The sequence below is a fragment of the Gallinula chloropus genome (genome assembly GCF_964237585.1).
Source record: "Gallinula chloropus genome assembly, chromosome: 3".
In the NCBI taxonomy this organism is placed as follows: domain Eukaryota; kingdom Metazoa; phylum Chordata; class Aves; order Gruiformes; family Rallidae; genus Gallinula; species Gallinula chloropus.
Window position 1 is genome coordinate 11,271,410 of NC_140087.1, and position 17,533 is coordinate 11,288,942.

Genomic DNA, 17,533 nt, shown 5'->3' on the forward strand with positions numbered 1-17,533 from the left:
GTCCTGGACAGCCTGCCAAAATATGCTTTATGCTGATTCTGAGAGCCAGGTTGTGGAGTGTGTGTGTGTGTGTGTGTGTGCGCCTATAAATGTGTGTGTGTGTGTGTTCTTGGGTTGGCAGGGCCTTTGTTGCTGAGTTTTTTTGTTGCTGGAGCAGGGCAGTGTGCTGTAAACAAGCCTGGCTAATTCTAAAGCTCCCGTGTAAAAAAAAAACTTGATTTGCATTTGTACAAATGGTACCAGTAAAAGTACCCGTCCGTAAGAGCACCGCGAGTGCCCCAGTAAGCCCAGCTCTGAATGCAGGATTCTTTTCTTTCTTGCAACCGCAGCTAAAAAGCTGTTTATAACCAAATGCTGAGATGGTGTAATTTTCTTTTCTAGGAACTTGGAATAAGAATTCCTAGACCACTGGGACACGGACCAAGCAGATTCATCCCCGAGAAGGAGGTGTGGTAGTGTTTTCAAGTACACCGTGAACTTTATGCTTTTAAGGAACACCCTTTGAGTAGTAACCCACATTTGGTTTCAGGACAGCTGCTGAGCTGCAAAACATTTTCAGTCCTGATCACATTCAGTCCTGGTGAGAGTTTGGCCCCAGTTCTAGTGCACAGAAGCAGTGGGAGCCCTGGGGAGCTTTGGAATTGTTGACACCTCCTGTACTGCTGTCTAGCATCAGAGAAACGCAATACTGTTTGCTGTAAGGGTTTCCTTGCGAGCCTCCGGATGTAATTTCCTACTGGTCCGCAAGGCACCTGCCCCCTGGGCTGGGGTTACTTTTTCTTGAGCTGCCTCCACCGTTCTGAATAACATGAGAAGCCTCTGAGTGCTGTGGCTGGGCACTGCTGGTGCTTCTCTTCTCACGGCCTGGTAAGGGAATGTGCAGCGGAGGAAGAGTTAGTGATATGCCTGTGGTTTTCTAGGAATTTTGGAGCCTTGTGTTTCAGTTTCCTGTTCCTCTCTCTTGTCCTCTTGGCTTGTTTTTTACTTTTTTTCCCATCTTTTTCCCTTAGTAAGAATGACTCTTTGTGGGCAGTCATGATAACGAAGGGAGAGCAATTTGGGGCAGCCAGGAAGGTGCAGGCGACAGTTAAAAGTTAGAAGTCAGTGTTGTGCGAGAGCGAATGTGAAGCCAGAAATCTCCTTTTGCTGATACAGCCGCTCGTGACACCTCAGTGAGGGTATTAAGGGGGTTTTATGTGCTTTGCCTTATGCACACTGATTTAATGCCATTAACAGCTTTGTAACGTAATTCCTTTCCCTGTGCTGTGGTAATATATTTACTGTTTTATTGGTACTTCTTGGGCAATGTTGCTAATTGCTCTTTCCCTTCAATCAAGACGATTCAAGTGGGAAACGAAGACGCCATGATGCACGCGCTGTTTGCGGATTCTTTCGCTACGCTGGGCCGACTGGACAACGTTACCTTGGTGATGGTTTTCCACCCACAGTATCTTGAAAGCTTTCTGAAAACTCAGCACTATCTCCTGCAAATGGACGGTCCGCTCCCGCTTCATTACCGACACTACATCGGGATAATGGTAGGTCGGCACGTACAGCGGCAAGCAGAAGCAGCCCCTGTGGCAACGACAGTCTCTGGGCTGGTTTCATAGCTGTGATTAGGGTGTTTTGCAGCTCCTAGTTGGGGAGGAATTTCATGGGGAGCGAAGGGGAAAGGCAGAGTAGGTTGGTTTGTGTCTGGTTTACAGATTGTTTCATAAGAGCAGTACTTTATCTTCGTGGGTTTGGTAGGACTGTGAGAAAGAAGGAGAAAATCTGTTACAAACATAAGACAATTGTTTATTTTTTGTTTCCTTAGTATCTCAGGAACTGTTTTTCAAGAAAGCTTATTTGTGTGTGTGTCCTGTTGAATACACCTCCCTCTGATTCAACAGTCCCATCATCTGTTCCTGAATCTCTAAATTCTACGCACATTTTCTGCCAGAAGTGCTTGATTTCCTAATTTCCAAGCTGTCAGTCTAATCATCTTTGCCTCCTGCAGCCAAATTAAAGTTTTGGGCTGTGTCTTAGTTTGACAGGGAAAGTAAATGGTACTGGGCCTGTGCTTTGCCAAAAGGCTGCCCTCAGCCCCTCTTGCTGTGCGTGTTCTAAACACTGCTGCTGTTTTAGCTGGTCTGGATTCACCCAGAGGCAGCCTTGCTTCTTCCCAGTGCAGCAGGCTGCACTTTCTTCAGGGCGTACAGGAACCTGTGCCCGTGCTTCTGCCTGGATACAGGCACGTAGCGCCTCTAGCCAGGCACCATGTACACCGACGAGGACTATTTATCTCATGGTAACAATAATCAAAACAGGCTGATGCGTTAATCCCAACTTTTTATTTGTTTTTTACTTTAGCCTTTGGTATTCTTGGATGTTTTGAGGAAATGACGACTTAGGGTATTTGTCATAAAGCACAAACTTACTGTAACTGCTTTCTGTATCACGTTTCCTCTCTAGGCTGCAGCACGGCACCAGTGCTCCTACCTTGTTAACCTCCACGTGAATGACTTCCTTCATGTAGGTGGAGACCCTAAATGGTTAAATGGGTTGGAAAATGCACCTCAAAAACTGCAAAATTTAGGAGAGCTGAACAAAATGTTGGCTCATCGACCCTGGCTTATCACCAAGGAACATATTGAGGTAAATCTTTTATGGAGCACTGTGAATGTGCCCGCGTAGTCACAGATTCTGTGGGGGTAAGAGCCAGACAGGGTGAGAGGTGTTCTGTGTTACTGACCTTCCTTTCAGTGCCAAATCACTGAATGATTCTGCATGATATAACATCACTCGTGCCATTGTAAAACTAATGTGATTGTAGCTGGTCTTCAGTGACCAACAAGTTTAACTTAAAACACAGTGATATTTCAGAGTTGCCACTGGTGCCCTGAGCATGTGCTCAGATGCACCCTCAAGGCATGCGCTTCCAGTAGCCAGAACCCCCATGGCATTGCTGCCAGAGGTTGGGCTGACCACCCATCACATATTTGTTTCAGTTGCTGCTGGTTCCAGTGCTTCAGTTTTCAGGCTGAGTTGGAGGGAGCGGGCTGGCAGAACAGAACAGCCCAGGAGAGAGTGATGGTGGTCCAAGCCAGCCAGCACCAAACACCAATAAGCCACCAAGCAGCTGCTCCTGCGCCCCCCCTCCTCTGAGGGCTACCTGCTTCCAGGGACCTGTAGCACTGGCAGCTCTTCAGGGCAGGGAAGTGCCTGCCCCAGGCCTGGCTGTGGCTACTGGAAGAAGTCCTCCTCCTCTGCTCCTTTAACCCTTAGCAAGGAGGAAGAGGGTGCTGGGATGCTCTGGGTGCTGCCTGCCAGGTGGAGCGGTGGTGGCAGGTCATGGTGGGAGGCAGGATGCTGGGCTGCGGGGGAGGCCGTGCTCTGCCAGAAGGCACCAAACCTCCCACACTTTCCTGCCCAAAGCAGAAGTTGGGGTTTGAAGCTTCGTGTCAAACACAGAGCATTCCACCCACAGGGGCGAGATGGAGGGAGCCCGGTCTTGATGCCAGGTTTTTAGAGAGCTGATCTGTAAGGATTTGCCAGGGTTTTCTGAGACTGCAAAGACCAGTTGGAGAAACACGGGACTGTTGTGGTTGTGTCTTCATCAGAGGCGTGAAATTTCAATGCGAATTGGTCTGACCTCAATGCAAACCATATGGTGCAAAATAGAAACCCCAACGGATTCGATAGCTGAGGGCCAGAGAGGGGGGAGCAGTCAGCTTCTGTGTGGCTTAACCATGTGAGCTGTGGCTCCAGGTAGCCTGGGAATGGGACACTGAGCACGCCGGTGCTGGCAGAGTTAGGGAACAGTTGTGGGAAAAGTAATTTTATCTGGTGACTGCACTAAGGTGGGATCATTTCAAGGGCTTTTAAAAATCAATACTTTTGTCTTGCATGACTTTTAAAGCAACTTTTGAAGACTGAAGAGAACAGCTGGTCCCTGGCAGAGCTGATCCACGCCGTCGTTCTCCTTACACACTACCACTCCCTCGCTTCCTTCACGTTTGGCTGTGGAATCAGCCCAGAGATCGACTGTGAAGGGGGTCACACCTTCAGGCCCCCTTCCGTCAGCAACTACTGCATCTGCGATATTGCAAACGGCTACCACGGGGCGGATGACATTCATGCCAGCCCAGCCACGAGCGTGCCGGTAAGTACCTGCCCGGGCAAACAGTCTCCTTCCCTGGTCGCTGCTTCTGTGTGAAGTTAATATGGGGAGGGTGCATTTGGTGAGCGTGGGATTGATTTCCCTAATCCAGGTGAGGGCTAACCAGTGGAAGAGAGATGTTCAGGGGAGCTGAAATGACACTGGCAAGCTGGGAGAAGCTATGGAATGGAGACACACAAATACTATCTCTCAGTTGTCTATTTTTTTTTGCTCTCTTGTCATTCACACTGGCAAACTGAGATGACTCCTGGCCTCAGCTAGTTCATGCTACGTGGCCTGAGCAGCAGCAGTGGCCAGGAATGCTTGCTCTTTTGTTTTGGTTTAGTTTTCCATGGGTGCAATGGAAAGTTGGCTCTTCCTTCAATTCCAGTCTGTGACTTTGTTGCCTTGAATTGTTTGTCAAACATCACACAACAGATCAGTCACAAATTTCTGTCTGTTTCTAGAACTATTTCCTGCCTGCAGCACTTCAGCTCGCTGTTCTGTACTTGTGAACGAAGCGATAGTTAAAGAACAGTGATAAGAGGGTATTTCCCTTGCCATGAGAGACTCTACTGCAGGGGCGTGGGTGGTGGTTAAATTTTGTCTGCTGGAGCTTGCTGGCTCTCTGCAGGAGCAAACCAACTGCAAAGGGTAGAGAGGAAAGGGGCAGAGCTGCATAAATTTAAGGTAACTTTTATTTCACTTTGTGCTGGTGGATTTTTACAAGCCCAGATAGTGAATTAATGGTGTGTTGTGAAATACTCTCTTGCACGAGCCTTCCTTTGAAGCTTTGTTCAATCTGCGTATATGCTCTTCCTTTTTCTTTCAATGTGTTTCTCCTCTCTGAACAGAGAAGGGGAAAAATTACAGTTGGGTAGTAAATTGTGGTTACTTCCTCTGTTGGAATTTCTGTTAGAGCTCCTTGTTTTTCAGTTGTGAAGCATTTAGATTAAGTAAGAGAAATTAACTTTAATGTCAGAACCACTTGTTCCCAAAGGTTGTGATTCTTAAAACATGCTAAAAATGACTCTGAAAAGATGATTGAACATGAACTGTTGGGTCAGTGCAGATTTCTTTCAAGAACTCTTTTCCTCTAGTATTGAGAGATGTAAATGAAGGACACAGCTTAATGTTTCTGGCCTGACAATTTCTGCCCTCTCTGTCAGTTCTTGTGACATGGAAATGAAATGTTTTTCTCTCCTTTTCAAGTCCACGGAGTCTGTCTGTGAAGTTGAAGCTCTCATGGAGAAAATGAAGCAGCTACAGGAGTGCAGAGATGAAGAGGAAGCCAGCCAAGAAGAGATGGCTACGCGTTTTGAAAGGGAGAAGAGAGAAAGCATGTTCGTGTGTTCCTCAGGTAGCGCTGATGTAGCATGTGTACATCTTGACTTAGACTTTTCCAAATCACTTGAAGAAATACTTGCTACCACAGAAGGGAAAAAATATAAGTGGTGTTAGATGTCCCAAAAACATTACCTTTCTTTGAAGGGATCAAGATTTAGGGGTGCTTTGGTTTCTTCTGGGAACACTTAAAAGCAAAGCAGTGCCAAGATCTGTGGCTCCTCTCAAACACCATAATACTCACTGACCTATTTTATGTGCATGAGAAACTTCCAACTGAAATGGAATCTCTCTCTTGAGAGATTTAAAAGTTTCACAAGAGATTGAAGCCTGTCTCCAGGTGATGTAAAAATGAAGTCTGTAACACACTTAGCTATTCCAGTGTATGAAACATTTCAGTGTCATCCAAAAAGTGAGACTCCTTCATCTGATACAAGCTTAGGGTTCCTGGGGCTCTTCAGCAGTGTGGCCCCTAAAATAAACTTGGCATGGAAGTCTTGGAGGTATCTCTAGTTTTTAAATAAGCTCTGTTCCAAACCGGATTTCCCCAGCCCCCTTTAGGAGCAAGGGACTGGTACACAAAGGAAGGGCAAAACACATGCTTGTCTGTTAGAACCTGAGTGGTTTTTACAGAGTAGCCTCTCAAACTGAGCTGAACTTGAGGAACTTTAATCCAGTGAAGCTGTATGTCTGTTTAAAAAGCCCAGAGACTCCCACTGTTCTGCAGGAGTTCTGCTGGCACACATCCAGTTCATTCTTACTGAAATGGGGTGAAATTCTGTTTGAAATTAACAGAAGATGAAGAGTCAGCACCGACAAGAGACGTGTCTCGTCACTTTGAGGATACCAGCTACGGTTACAAAGACTTCTCCAGACATGGAATGCACGTGCCCACCTTTCGTGTTCAGGTAACCAGGATGGGGCGAGCGGGAGGCTCAGCGCGCGGTCTCTTTGTTGTGCCAGATCCCAGACCTGGGGATGGCTGTGCTGTAGCCCCGTGAATGAGAGGGCTTACAGCCAGCAAATGAACAACCCCCCACCCTGCCCTGGATTATCTGCCCTGAGATAAATTCCATTACAGCACTCAGCCTTCACAAGTTCATTTCTGAAGGGCTCCGTTCTGCACTTTTTTTTCCTAAGGATTATTCCTGGGAAGACCATGGCTATTCCTTGGTTAATCGCCTTTACCCAGATGTGGGACAACTACTTGATGAGAAGTTTCACATTGCTTATAATCTGACTTACAACACGATGGCCATGCACAAAGACGTGGATACCTCAATGCTAAGACGGGCTATTTGGAACTACATTCACTGTATGTTTGGAATAAGGTCAGTTTTACTACTTGTTCTAACGCACCAGACGTGGTAGCCTGGGCTGTTGTGTGTGGCTCTTCCTCAGATTGAAGCAAAACTATTTATTAAGCAAACATAAATGTATTTTTAAACGTGTTTTTGTTTAGGGTGGCAGTGGGGGAAGGCTCTACAGCTGACACAGTAACTTATATTGCTTTGGGAACTGAGATGTGGTGCAAGTGAAATAGAGCTGGTTCTTGAAAATGAAAGTGGTTTTCTCTCCATTCTGAACAGATACGACGATTATGACTATGGTGAAATTAATCAGTTGTTGGACCGCAGCTTTAAAGTTTATATCAAGACTGTGGTTTGCACTCCTGAAAAGACCACAAAAAGAATGTACGATAGCTTCTGGAGGCAGTTTGAACACTCTGAGAAGGTACGGTTCTCGGGCGTGGGGAGGGAACACGGGAGGTAGATCTGGTTGCCACCGCACAGCCACAGCTACCCTGTTACCACTTGAGCTGTAGCTGGTGTTACTGGTGCTACCGTGTTCGGTACACGCGGCGGGAGGTGCAGTCTTTCCTTTCTTACCGCGTGCTTGCTGACAGCTGATGCGGGCTGGGCACGCTCTGAGCTGTATCGTGGGGAGGTGAGACACATAAATGGTGCAGCTTCAGCTCCACTGCAGCTTTCTCCTCTGCTATGGGTTCCTGCTGCTCGTGTCCCAGAGGGGCAGAGAACTGCTGTGAGATCCAGCCCAGGGCCTCAGACCCAGTGCAGCTTCCTTGCAGTCCTGCCATTCTTTTTGATGCAAGTTCGCCCCAAAGCAGCTCCTTTGTGCTGAAGTCCTGCTGCTGGGTCAGAGCCTGAATGGCACCTCCCAGTGACACATCTTGCTGTTACCTCCCGGGTGCCTACTCCATCGCCTTCACATCCTCTGTTTGTTCTGGGGAAAAATATTTCTAGGCTCCACTTAAAATGAACACTGTGATAACAGTGCTGAAACACACATGCACCTTAATCAGTGTCTGTACCAGCAGAGGCTTTTTCTTGCTAAACTCCCTGGGCAAGCAGAGATGCCCAGTTGTAACGGGAGTGCTGAAACTACAACCATTTCAGGTTCTTAAGTAATGCTACGTAGGTTTGGTTAGGTTAGACTAACTGATGGACACAAGCTTTTCAAGCACACAGAACCCACTTCAAAGCCCAAAACTCTGCATCCCCATAGCCTTCAAAGTCCAAGGATCGTACGTGTCACTGAGTGCAGTTGCCAGCCACCCTCATGGAAGTCATGCGAATGATACCAAACACAGCTGCTCCATGACAGAACAAACTCACTGCCAACCTGCTGTCAGTGAGAGAATACTTTTCACCCCCTCCCCCCTGTGGTTTCTGATCTCATCCCTAAAGCAGTACAGACGCTTGAGAGGGGCAGGGGAACACAAATTTTTACCTAGGGTAGCTACCTAACACCTCTGTCTCAAAGAAGAGCACAGTTTGAGTGGCACATTACACTTTGTCTTGGGCTTTGCCTCAGCTGTCCACACCACCTGGTTCAGGTGATCATTATCTGTGTGTTTCTCTCACTGTCCCATGGGGGCAAGCGACCTTATGGCCTCTCCCTTTGCTAGGTCCCCCTCTGCTACACAGGTACCAACCACCTTTTTACCTTCAATGGATTAACTTTAGCTAAACCCAAGCAATTCTTTCCAAGCTGTGCATGGTCCGCTGCTGAAGAAGGCCCTGTGTGCTTGAAAGCTTGTCTGGCATTTTCCAATGGACCCAGTTATCTGGTAAAGGATGATTACCTCTTCCCATGAACTTGGCCCCACTGAGGTGTACCTGTGACCCCTCACAGCGCTGTGCCGCAGCACTGCACCTGGTGCTTGTTCAGTCTTCTCCTGCCTCAGCAGGCTTGACAGAGCCTATTATCTGGGTACCTGAAACACAGAGTGCTCCCCCACTGCTATTGCAAGCGCCGATAGGAAAACCACAGGCTCCCGGGGTTCCTCTGGCCAGAGCACGGTACTGTGAGGGTGCTGTTAAAGCCCAACTTCTTTTCTTTCCCAAAGGTCCATGTAAATTTGCTTCTGGTAGAAGCTCGGATGCAAGCCGAACTACTTTACGCTCTGAGAGCTATTACTCGCTATATGACCTGATGTCTCGGGCTGCCTGTCGACGTTGGAATGTTCTGCAGCTGCAGCATGGCAGAGGAAGATACGAAGCCTCAGGACCAAGAGTAGCTATAAGTTAAGATGCCCATTGTGCCATAACTCCTTTAGTTTCAGCTATTTCCGTGTTTGGAATATCACTGCTGCCCCTCAGCAGTGAACGCTTGGCAGTTGAAAAGACAGGGCTGTGCAGAAGCGCTGCCTGCTCGTGGTGTGCTGGCTTTCGGCAGCACAGGACACCACTCTGTGAACTCGTGGCAATGTAGCCGATGATAGATAAGTAGGTCTTGTGTTAAGGCAAATACTACGGGAGTCGGAGCGTGACCAGAAGTGGGACTTGATGACATTTGCTTTCCCTACGAGAATAATTTTAGAAAAATCTTGATGCTGCTATTTGTGCTGGTGGAGTGAACAGACACAGGCTGTTCCGGTTAAGCTAAAAGTGAAAGTGAGCACTGCTATTGTCTGAGCCTTTATTGTGTGTGGTTTCAAAAACAAACAAACAAAAAAAAGCCTTGTTATTTAGATTTCTTTTTTTTTTTTAATCAGAACTAAACCTCTTCTGTCCACACTGATCATTTGAAAGATAGCAGTCAGTTTTCTCACACAGTTCAGCCTTAAAATACGACAGGACACTTGTTCAGCATTATTCAGTGAGCTCCAAAGTGCAATGGTCTTCCTCTGGAGAGAAGAGGACCGGCTCCTCGGGGCTTTTTAGAGCTCTAACTGCGTGAAGTGTCGAGTAGCTTTTTGTCCTGTTTTTCAAGGATGACCCACTCGCCGTTCAGGAGCTCGGATGAGGTGTGGGAATGTTGTTCTAGGCTGCCAAACAGTCCTACTGCATTACCTGCCCAATGCTGGTCTTACTGATTTTTGCAGTTGCTTAAATAACTAGGCTAAAACCCATCTATTTTTAGTAAATCAAAACATGATTACAATGCTGACGTTTAACAGCCGGTGGTTTTGGAGAACACATGAATACTTTTGTATGAGGGTGAATTGCTTTTTAAATTTGTCAGTATTATTGGTATTTTTTAAATAAATAAAGGTAACAACTTTTTCTCTTGGCGGTTTTGCATGGTTCAACTTTACGTTTCTGCTCTTACTGGTTCACTTACTGGTTCAAAGACCATTGAAAAACGTTTGCAACAGTAATTGAGCAACTGTTGTTCGAATGACAAAGCCTGACTCCTTCAACTCAGTCTAAAATAATGGGGGGAAAGCAGAGTTTAAACCACCAGACTGAAATCTTTGCTCAAGTGTCCTCTACTACTCACATATATGATGAGTGTTCCAACGTACTCCGGATGATCCTGCCCAGACCTCCAGCCTTTCTTCATAAACACAATGTCACGTAGGGTTTTTGCTTTCCTCATGGGTGTGATACAATTGGAGATTCCAACTGCACATTTATACTGTCCCTTCTTTCCAGTAACTAGGTCTAAATAGTCTTCTGAGAGTCAAACTGATTCCAAAATCCTTCAGTTGTGAACCTAGTTCCAGATTGGGCTGCTGCTGTTCTCAGGCTTGTGCCAGAAGGGTACCTGACATCAGAGTGGGTCGCAGTCAGGCTGGGGAATGCATGCCAAGAGGCAGGGGATGTGTGTGAAGGAGGGACATACCCTTTTGGATGCACTCCTACAACTGGCTGTAATGGGGGTCACAGCGCAATCCCGTGCGGAAACTCCAACCTGCTCACAGGAAGGCAGGAGCCTGATGCGTAGGGCAGGAGAGAAAGGGATTTTCCCAAGCCCAGGGTAGAATGGAATTAAGGGTCTGCCTAGCTGGCCAGGTCCTCAGTTAGCTCAGACTGGTTCCTCTTATTACAGAGGATTCTGAGAAGAGTTTTAAGCTTGCTGTCCAAGAAGTGGAGAAGATCCGGGGGTGAAAGATTAATAAACTGTCAAAAATTATGACTAACAGGAAGCATCTGCCATTTCCTCTTAACTAAAAATACGGGATTTTTAATGTTCAAAAAACCAGGGAACCTTCCCTCTGTAAGGATATATCATAAAGCTGTGCCTGAGGACAGAGAAACAGCGTCTTCCCAATCTGTAAATGGAGTCTCTACAGCACCTGATCTGCCTGCTGCTTTTGGGGGGGGGATATCAAAGGTAGACCCGAAATCTTCCCAAGAAGCCTAAGTTGACTGGAAGGTTCCTGCAGGTACCCCCCCTCCTTTTCAAGCAGCATCTACCACCATCTGAGTGCTGACAATGCCAACTACCCCCACAGCTACTTACCTTGGAGAAAGGGTGTGAAAATGCTGAGGCAGTTGTGGTCCTCAGTAGGTGATGACCAGCAAGGCTGTTGAGCACAGAACAGCAGAAGACAGTGGTGGGGGTTAAGCCTTTAGAAAACAAGAAAATGGTTTAGTCACCAGATGCTCCAGAAAAGTGTCAGTCACTGCACAGCTGCAGTGTGCAATAGCAGGGCACGAAGAACGAGTCACAGCAGGGCCTCAGCGGTGGGTGGTGTGAGCTGCCCTCCCTTGCTGCAGGCTGTAAGCCCGGACAGCTCCCAGGCAGCTCCTGTGGAGCCTCAGCCTGTGGCTGCCAATTGCAGGAGCCCACCTGTGTGCAGCAGCAGCAGCTTGAGCGCTGCAGAAGTGATGGGACACTCACCCCAAAAGACCACACAGGATCTTCTCAGGCTGTAAATGGAGTTTGTGCAGCACCTGCTTCTCTTGCTGTGCTCTGCCAGACATACCCAAGCTGCTGGGACACCAGGAACGTTGCAGATTTCATTACCTTCACTCAAGTTTTCTCCTCACCATTCACACAACCTTGATGATGAAACCTCCCCTCCCCTGCCCCATCAAGAGGAAAGAAGTCCCCAAAAAATAGAGAAGCGGGGACCCAGACTAGGAAAAACGTTTCTTGGTCCTTCTTATTCCTGCTCTACAACATCCCAGCCTCCTCCCCTTACCTCCTCACCTGGAAGCAGAGGGAGCTCGGACTTGCTACCTCAGGGTAACAAACCCCTCCATCCTCCCCGCAGGGGTTGCCAGGTGGCAGACTTGCTCTCCTGGTGCACACAGCACAGTGTGAGGCTGCTGCCGGGTGACAGCCGGGCGCCTCGCACAGCAGTTCAGCCTGAGGAAGCTGAGGTCAGAGCAGAGACACACGGGTCAGGTCTGCAAAGCCTTCTGTAGCCAGTGGGGCTGCTGGTGCTTGAGGCTGGTGCTGCACCTGCTGAGCTAATCCAGGGGCTACAGGCAGGGACTTCTATGCTCTGAAAGGACGAAAACTGAGCAGTAAACAAGCCAATGGCAGTCGGAAGGAACGCAAGGGATGCAGAACCTTGTTTTGCCCCATGGATGGAGACAAGGCCAGGGCAGACGACCAACCAAGACAGTGCAGGCACACAGGAGGCTTTGGGGGACATGGGAACAGCTGAAAGAAGAACACAGCAGACTAGCTGAAATCTCCTCTTACCTCAGGCATACAGGTGAGGTGTTTTGCCTTTAGATGTGAAGTTCCAATTCAGAAAAGCCGCTTTCCTGCACAGCCAGACTTAAATCCTTCAGGCACCAAGGCAGGAGCCGGGGTACCCAGCCACACTGTATCAGGTAAAGAGAGGGGGAGCCACTTTGCCCCTGACCACTGCCAGCATTCAATCTGAAGAGTGCAGCTTCTGATACAATGCAGCAGACTGGCCCCACAGCATCTGGGTTACTCTGTCGCAGAATCCTATGATGTAACGTAAAAGTGTGCCAAAGCCCACCAAATCCAAAGGTGAGATGTGGCTCCTGTCACATAACATTTTCTTAGAGTGCTCAAAGGCCTTTTTGGTACCACAGGGGTCCAGGCACTGAGGGGTAATTCACCTTTTAAAAATTACAAGTTCAGCAAACAGTTTTGTTTCCTTTTCCCAGCTAAGAAACTATACGGCTAATGAACAAATCACACTGAACAGCTGCTTGATCAGCTCAGATGTATTGTAAAAAATAGTAACACACACACACAATTTTCATACAAGCTTCTCAAAGGATAGCACCCAGCACAAACTCCAGGCTTTCCTGACTCTTTTTAAAGTTAATCACCATGCTCTCCAACGTGCTCACCAATGGTGATGTTACCGACAGGGAGATCAGGAATACAAAAATCAACAAACTACAGCCCAAAAGAAAAACACCCGACTGATTAAAGTGGTGTGATAGTCCCAGAGGGAAGGAAGGAGCGATGGTTCTGAATTCTGCTAAGAAGTTTTTCTGCCACGGGTTTGAACTCTCTTTCCCAGTACAGCTTTTGGCAGTCCCTTAAATCTCTGTCAAGGCTGTAATCCAATGCCAGCTCTTCATCTGTAATCAAGGAAAAGATCGTCATCAGGTCTGAGTAAAAATATACCCAACCGTGTATTTCTGGTGACCACAACACACACAACTTCTCAGCTGCATATGCTGATGGCTTAAAGACACCTCTGTGTTTAGCTAGGGCATCGCTGGCTGAGGGACGCGGCGTTAACAAAAAAGAAAGGGTAAGGTTAGTAAAGCAGCAAAAGGGGCATCGCAGGCCCCGGTATTCTTACACCTCAGAGGTGTAGCTGAACCCTGGCTCGGAGATCAGGCACTGACTGTGACTGCCAGCCTGGGAACTGCTCAGGATTTAACATGACTCACAGCAGGTTTGCTCGCGGAAGTCACCATGTTCCTCTAACTACAGCTATGCCGTTCCTTCACAAACCACCTTGCTCGTGTGATTCACAATGACTCCTTCCATGGAAAGAACCTGAACCACACTGGGTACTGTATTACCCATGCCCTCCCTTCCTCACAAACTCCCAAATTAACAGGACACTCGTCAGAGACAGGCAATGCTAGGAACAAGAGGAAGGCATCACTCATTATTCCCCTGCTGTTTTGCCTGGCATTGGATGTGGCAAAGAAACAAACCCTTGCAGATAAAAAGGTACCAGTCTGCAATCAGAAGCATGTTCCCAAGTGAGGAACCTACAAACAGAGCTGATGATAATGCTGAACAAACACTTTCATGTAGCTGAAGAGGATGTTTGATAGCCTCTAGGCCACAAATGGCTCTAAAAATGAAGGGACAATCCCACACCCAATGGGCAGCATGACTTACCTTTGTCCTAGGCTTCCAAAGAGCACCAGAGTCACCATCTGCTAAATAACCAACTTACTGAGCTTACTGCACAGTCACAGCAGGTAAAAGGCAACTCAGAACTGAAGAGAAACTTCAGTTACCCACATTTTGAGTCAAAATTTGTGTAGAAAAGAGATGCTGAAACAGTAACCATTCCCATGTCAAAGTGTGCCACGGTGCCTATGCAGAGCTGCAACAGCTACAAAGGAAGAGATGATGTTATTCTCACACAGAGATGGGCTCCGCTTCAGAGAAAGTTTCCAGTAAGTGCCAACAAGACCTGACTTCTGTGTCACTACAGTGTTTCTAAATTTCCAAAATCAAAGGGGATTGTGAGGTAGATTCCAAAAGGGATCTGTGTAAAGAGGAGAGGACAGCGAGCAGCTTTCTGTAATAAAAAGATGATTAAAAAAAGCCCAATCATTCATGAAGGAAGACATGTCCAGCCTCAGACATCAGCTCTGTATTCGATGGCATCGCAGGATAATTTAGGCTGGCCAGGACCTCTGAGGCAGAGCCACCGCAGGTGAGGTTGCTCTGGTCCGTGTACGGTTGAGTACTGAGCATCTCTGGGGACAGGGATACCACAGCCGTTCTGGGCAGCCTGCTCCAGCACCTCACCTCTGCCGTGGTGAGAGCTGCTTTTCCTACTGCTGAATTGGAATTTTTCTCAGGGCAACTTGTGCCCATCAGCTCTTGTCCTGTCAGCAGCAGTGACATGGCATATGTAAAATGAATTGCAGCAGCAGAGAAACAAGAGATCCTGAAGAGGGAGATAAGGGGTTATGGGGCTTGTTTTCAGGCAGAATTGCTTTCTCTAGTCCTGAAATGACTTTTCTACCCAAATGAACTCTCGTCTAGCACAGAGCAAGAGAGATTTGTCCCGCTCAGAAGGCAGCTGTGACTGAACGTTTATGGAATTGCTGAGGCTGGGAATTCCAACCCTCAAGAGCAAGGGTCAGAACCAGTTCAAAAGCTGAAGTGTTGAACCAAACCAGTACATTTCCCAAAGCAGAATGTGAGTAACACTGGGGATCAGTGGGGCTCAGTGTTCCACACACAAGCTGTGCATCCTCAGATAATTTAATTTTCCCACAACCCTCCTGAAAACTACTACACTGGGTACTGGCCAAACAGCACAGGTTCTGGCTGCAAGCCCAGGAAGAAGACAAGCACACTGGGCCGACAGGCTATGGTGGAAGCTGAAAACTAGAGTACAGACTCTTGTCTGCAAGGGCTACCCAACCCTGTAACTCCAACAAGACAGGGACCAGGAGCCCCAGAAGCTGGTATCATCGTGCCATGTGAGCATTCACATGTACCAGGATTCAAAAATAACCTCCCTGAATTGATAGCGGAGGTAGAGGTGAGCAGCAGCAAAGTCTGCAAAAAGAGAGGGAGAGAGGAGATCTCACTGAATGACCAAACAAAAGAATATCCTCAAGAGAGGCTCATCTCTGCTGCTGCTCCTGAGGGATGGGGGCAAGGCACAGCTGCTGCCAGGGGCCTGGGAAGACCAGCTTCCAGGACCTCTGAGCCAATCAAGTGTGATGAAACTCAAGAGAAGCTGAAAGAAGGCAAATGACAGTGCCCTTGGAAAGAAGCACCACTGCATCCTGGGCTGCTGGGTCAGGCGGGGAAAAACAAATGGTGCCTTTTGTCCAGCCTTTCCCAGGGCCTCCACTTCCTTTTGGCTCCTTTGTACCTTCTGTCACCTTGTGCCAGGTAGGGGAAAGAGAAACAAAGGGGAGGAGGCCAAGCACAGCAGGTGAACTGATGTACCTGCTGTGCCATGCTCCACTTTTTCTGCTTCCTGAGGGCGTGCTGATGAGTAAGTACAATCCACTGACTGGCAGCAGTTGCCTCTTGCTTCCTGAATGATAGAATCAGAGCAATGACAGTTCAAGGCTGTTACTGGATACAATGGGAGGAGGAAGATGTAGGACAATATTAACCAGCTGCTGTTACTGAAATTTGTTGGCTCTTAACATGCAGAGAAAACAGATCCAATAAATAGGATGTGCTTTTTCTATGGCTTCTCTTCTGACAACAGCATGACAGACCATCCTTGTGCTTTAACTCTGACCTATTTTTAATTAATAGTCATTACAGTTGCATCATGCATGCAATTACAGTTGCATTATACAGCTGCAACTGTACATCAACTTCCAGTTCACAAAATCTGTGCTAGTTAACAAGAGTTCTAATTACCGCCCAGCCAGGACTCTGCAGTCAGATCAACTGCTGGAATAAGCATTAAACGCAGAGGGACAAATAAGCACCCATTTCCCAAACCAAAGAGCTATATTCCTTGCTGCATGTCAGAAAATTCAAGCATAACTGTGGCTGTAAAGGCTGCAGGTCTGTTGCAGAACGTTAAGAAGTGAGCTGTTGATCTTGAAACACGGCGTATTTTGGGATAAATAGATGGAATTGCTGCCCACGTTAAGAAACGCTCTATCATAGCCAGGAATGGAACACAAGGAATGACTACAACAATGAGTAAGAGCAATTCTGCTGTAACTGGGAAAAAAACCCCACAAATCCACCCACTTTTCTGATTGTCTAAGAACCAAAGAGACCACAGGGATCTTGCTTTCTCCATGGGTCTGACTAACAAGCAGCCTTCTCCCCAGCAAGCACTGGAAATTCAGTACATTTCCAATTAAAGCCAAATACAAATTTGTTATGGTTTGTTTCAATTTCCTTTAGGTCATAAAGATTTTTAAAGAGGTTATTGCAAATGACCTAGCCAAAACAAAATCAAAACCAAAGCAATTCTCAGGAAGTAAAAGAGGAACATCAGATATAGAGACTACAGGGCTATTACTTAGCAATTAAACTCTGTAGAATTTGAAGCAAAGAGAAACCTGCAGGTGAAAAGATCCAACTGGGGAAGTGAATCAGGGTCTCAGCATTCACTTGCAGATGCCTTCCAGCCTGTGTCTGTGGTGGAGCACACCTTCCCTTAGCTTACCACGAGAAATGGCACGGATGTTGTCCTTGCCCCCAAGGGGATCATGGTGAGAAGAGACAGGCGGCCAAGGGACACTTGTCACGAGCAGCAAGCTCAGCCTGTTGCCCCACAGGGCCCTGTGTGTCCCCCAGACTGCCCAGTGTGTGCTGTGCAGTAACCAGGTGCATCAGAGCTAAGACCCTGCTTGTGGCACACCTAAGTGACCTCTAAGGCCAGAAGGGCCCACATCCAGTGAAAAGTGTGTCTTGCACTGAAGGTCTGCGGGATAGTTGGCTCAAGCAGACACAGAGGCAGCTGGTGACAAGCACTGGTGGCATGCTAACTAGACAAACCAGAGTGGGGAGTGACCGCGGCCAATTCCACCCTGGCAGCCTGTAAGAGCTGAGGCAGCGTGCTGAATGGCAATGGGCTGCTGTGCTGCTGGGTAGCCTACAGGAGCCAACCACTTAAAGCTGCAGCACAGACTTCCCACCCAAACCGATGCTGCTTTGGTTTTG

The 17,533-nt window shown here is 47.6% G+C and overlaps 2 protein-coding genes across 2 annotated transcripts in view; one reads left to right on the forward strand and one right to left on the reverse strand.

Annotated features, from left to right (window-relative positions):
- Positions 1–843: 843 nt before the first annotated feature.
- SESN1 (sestrin 1) lies at positions 844–10,014 on the forward strand. Its single transcript, XM_084261888.1, has 9 exons — positions 844–867; positions 1,338–1,538; positions 2,455–2,637; positions 3,902–4,144; positions 5,354–5,501; positions 6,281–6,393; positions 6,626–6,816; positions 7,075–7,219; positions 8,856–10,014. Exons 2-9 carry the CDS (start codon positions 1,365–1,367, stop codon positions 8,940–8,942), a joined length of 1,284 nt encoding a protein of 427 aa, XP_084118014.1. The 5' UTR covers positions 844–867; positions 1,338–1,364; the 3' UTR covers positions 8,943–10,014.
- Positions 10,015–13,009: 2,995 nt separating this feature from the next.
- The window catches only part of ARMC2 (armadillo repeat containing 2), a gene marked incomplete at its 5' end in the record, with an annotated part of 60,217 nt that continues 55,693 nt past the window's right edge, over positions 13,010–17,533 (reverse strand). Inside the window, one exon of the mRNA XM_084261466.1 lies at positions 13,010–13,257. Within this exon, the coding sequence (XP_084117592.1) occupies positions 13,100–13,257 (158 nt within the window). The 3' untranslated portion in view covers positions 13,010–13,099. The remainder of the gene's footprint in view (positions 13,258–17,533) is intronic.

What these genes read in the sequence shown, in the direction of transcription:
- SESN1 (XM_084261888.1), top strand. Translation starts at nt 1,365, where the DNA reads ATGATGCACGCGCTGTTTGCGGATTCTTTCGCTACGCTGGGCCGACTG. An exon ending in TGCCCACCTTTCGTGTTCAG is followed by an intron (nt 6,394 to 6,625) that starts GTAACCAGGATG and finishes TTTTTTCCTAAG; the next exon opens with GATTATTCCTGGGAAGACCA. An exon ending in AGTTTGAACACTCTGAGAAG is followed by an intron (nt 7,220 to 8,855) that starts GTACGGTTCTCG and finishes TCTTTCCCAAAG; the next exon opens with GTCCATGTAAATTTGCTTCT.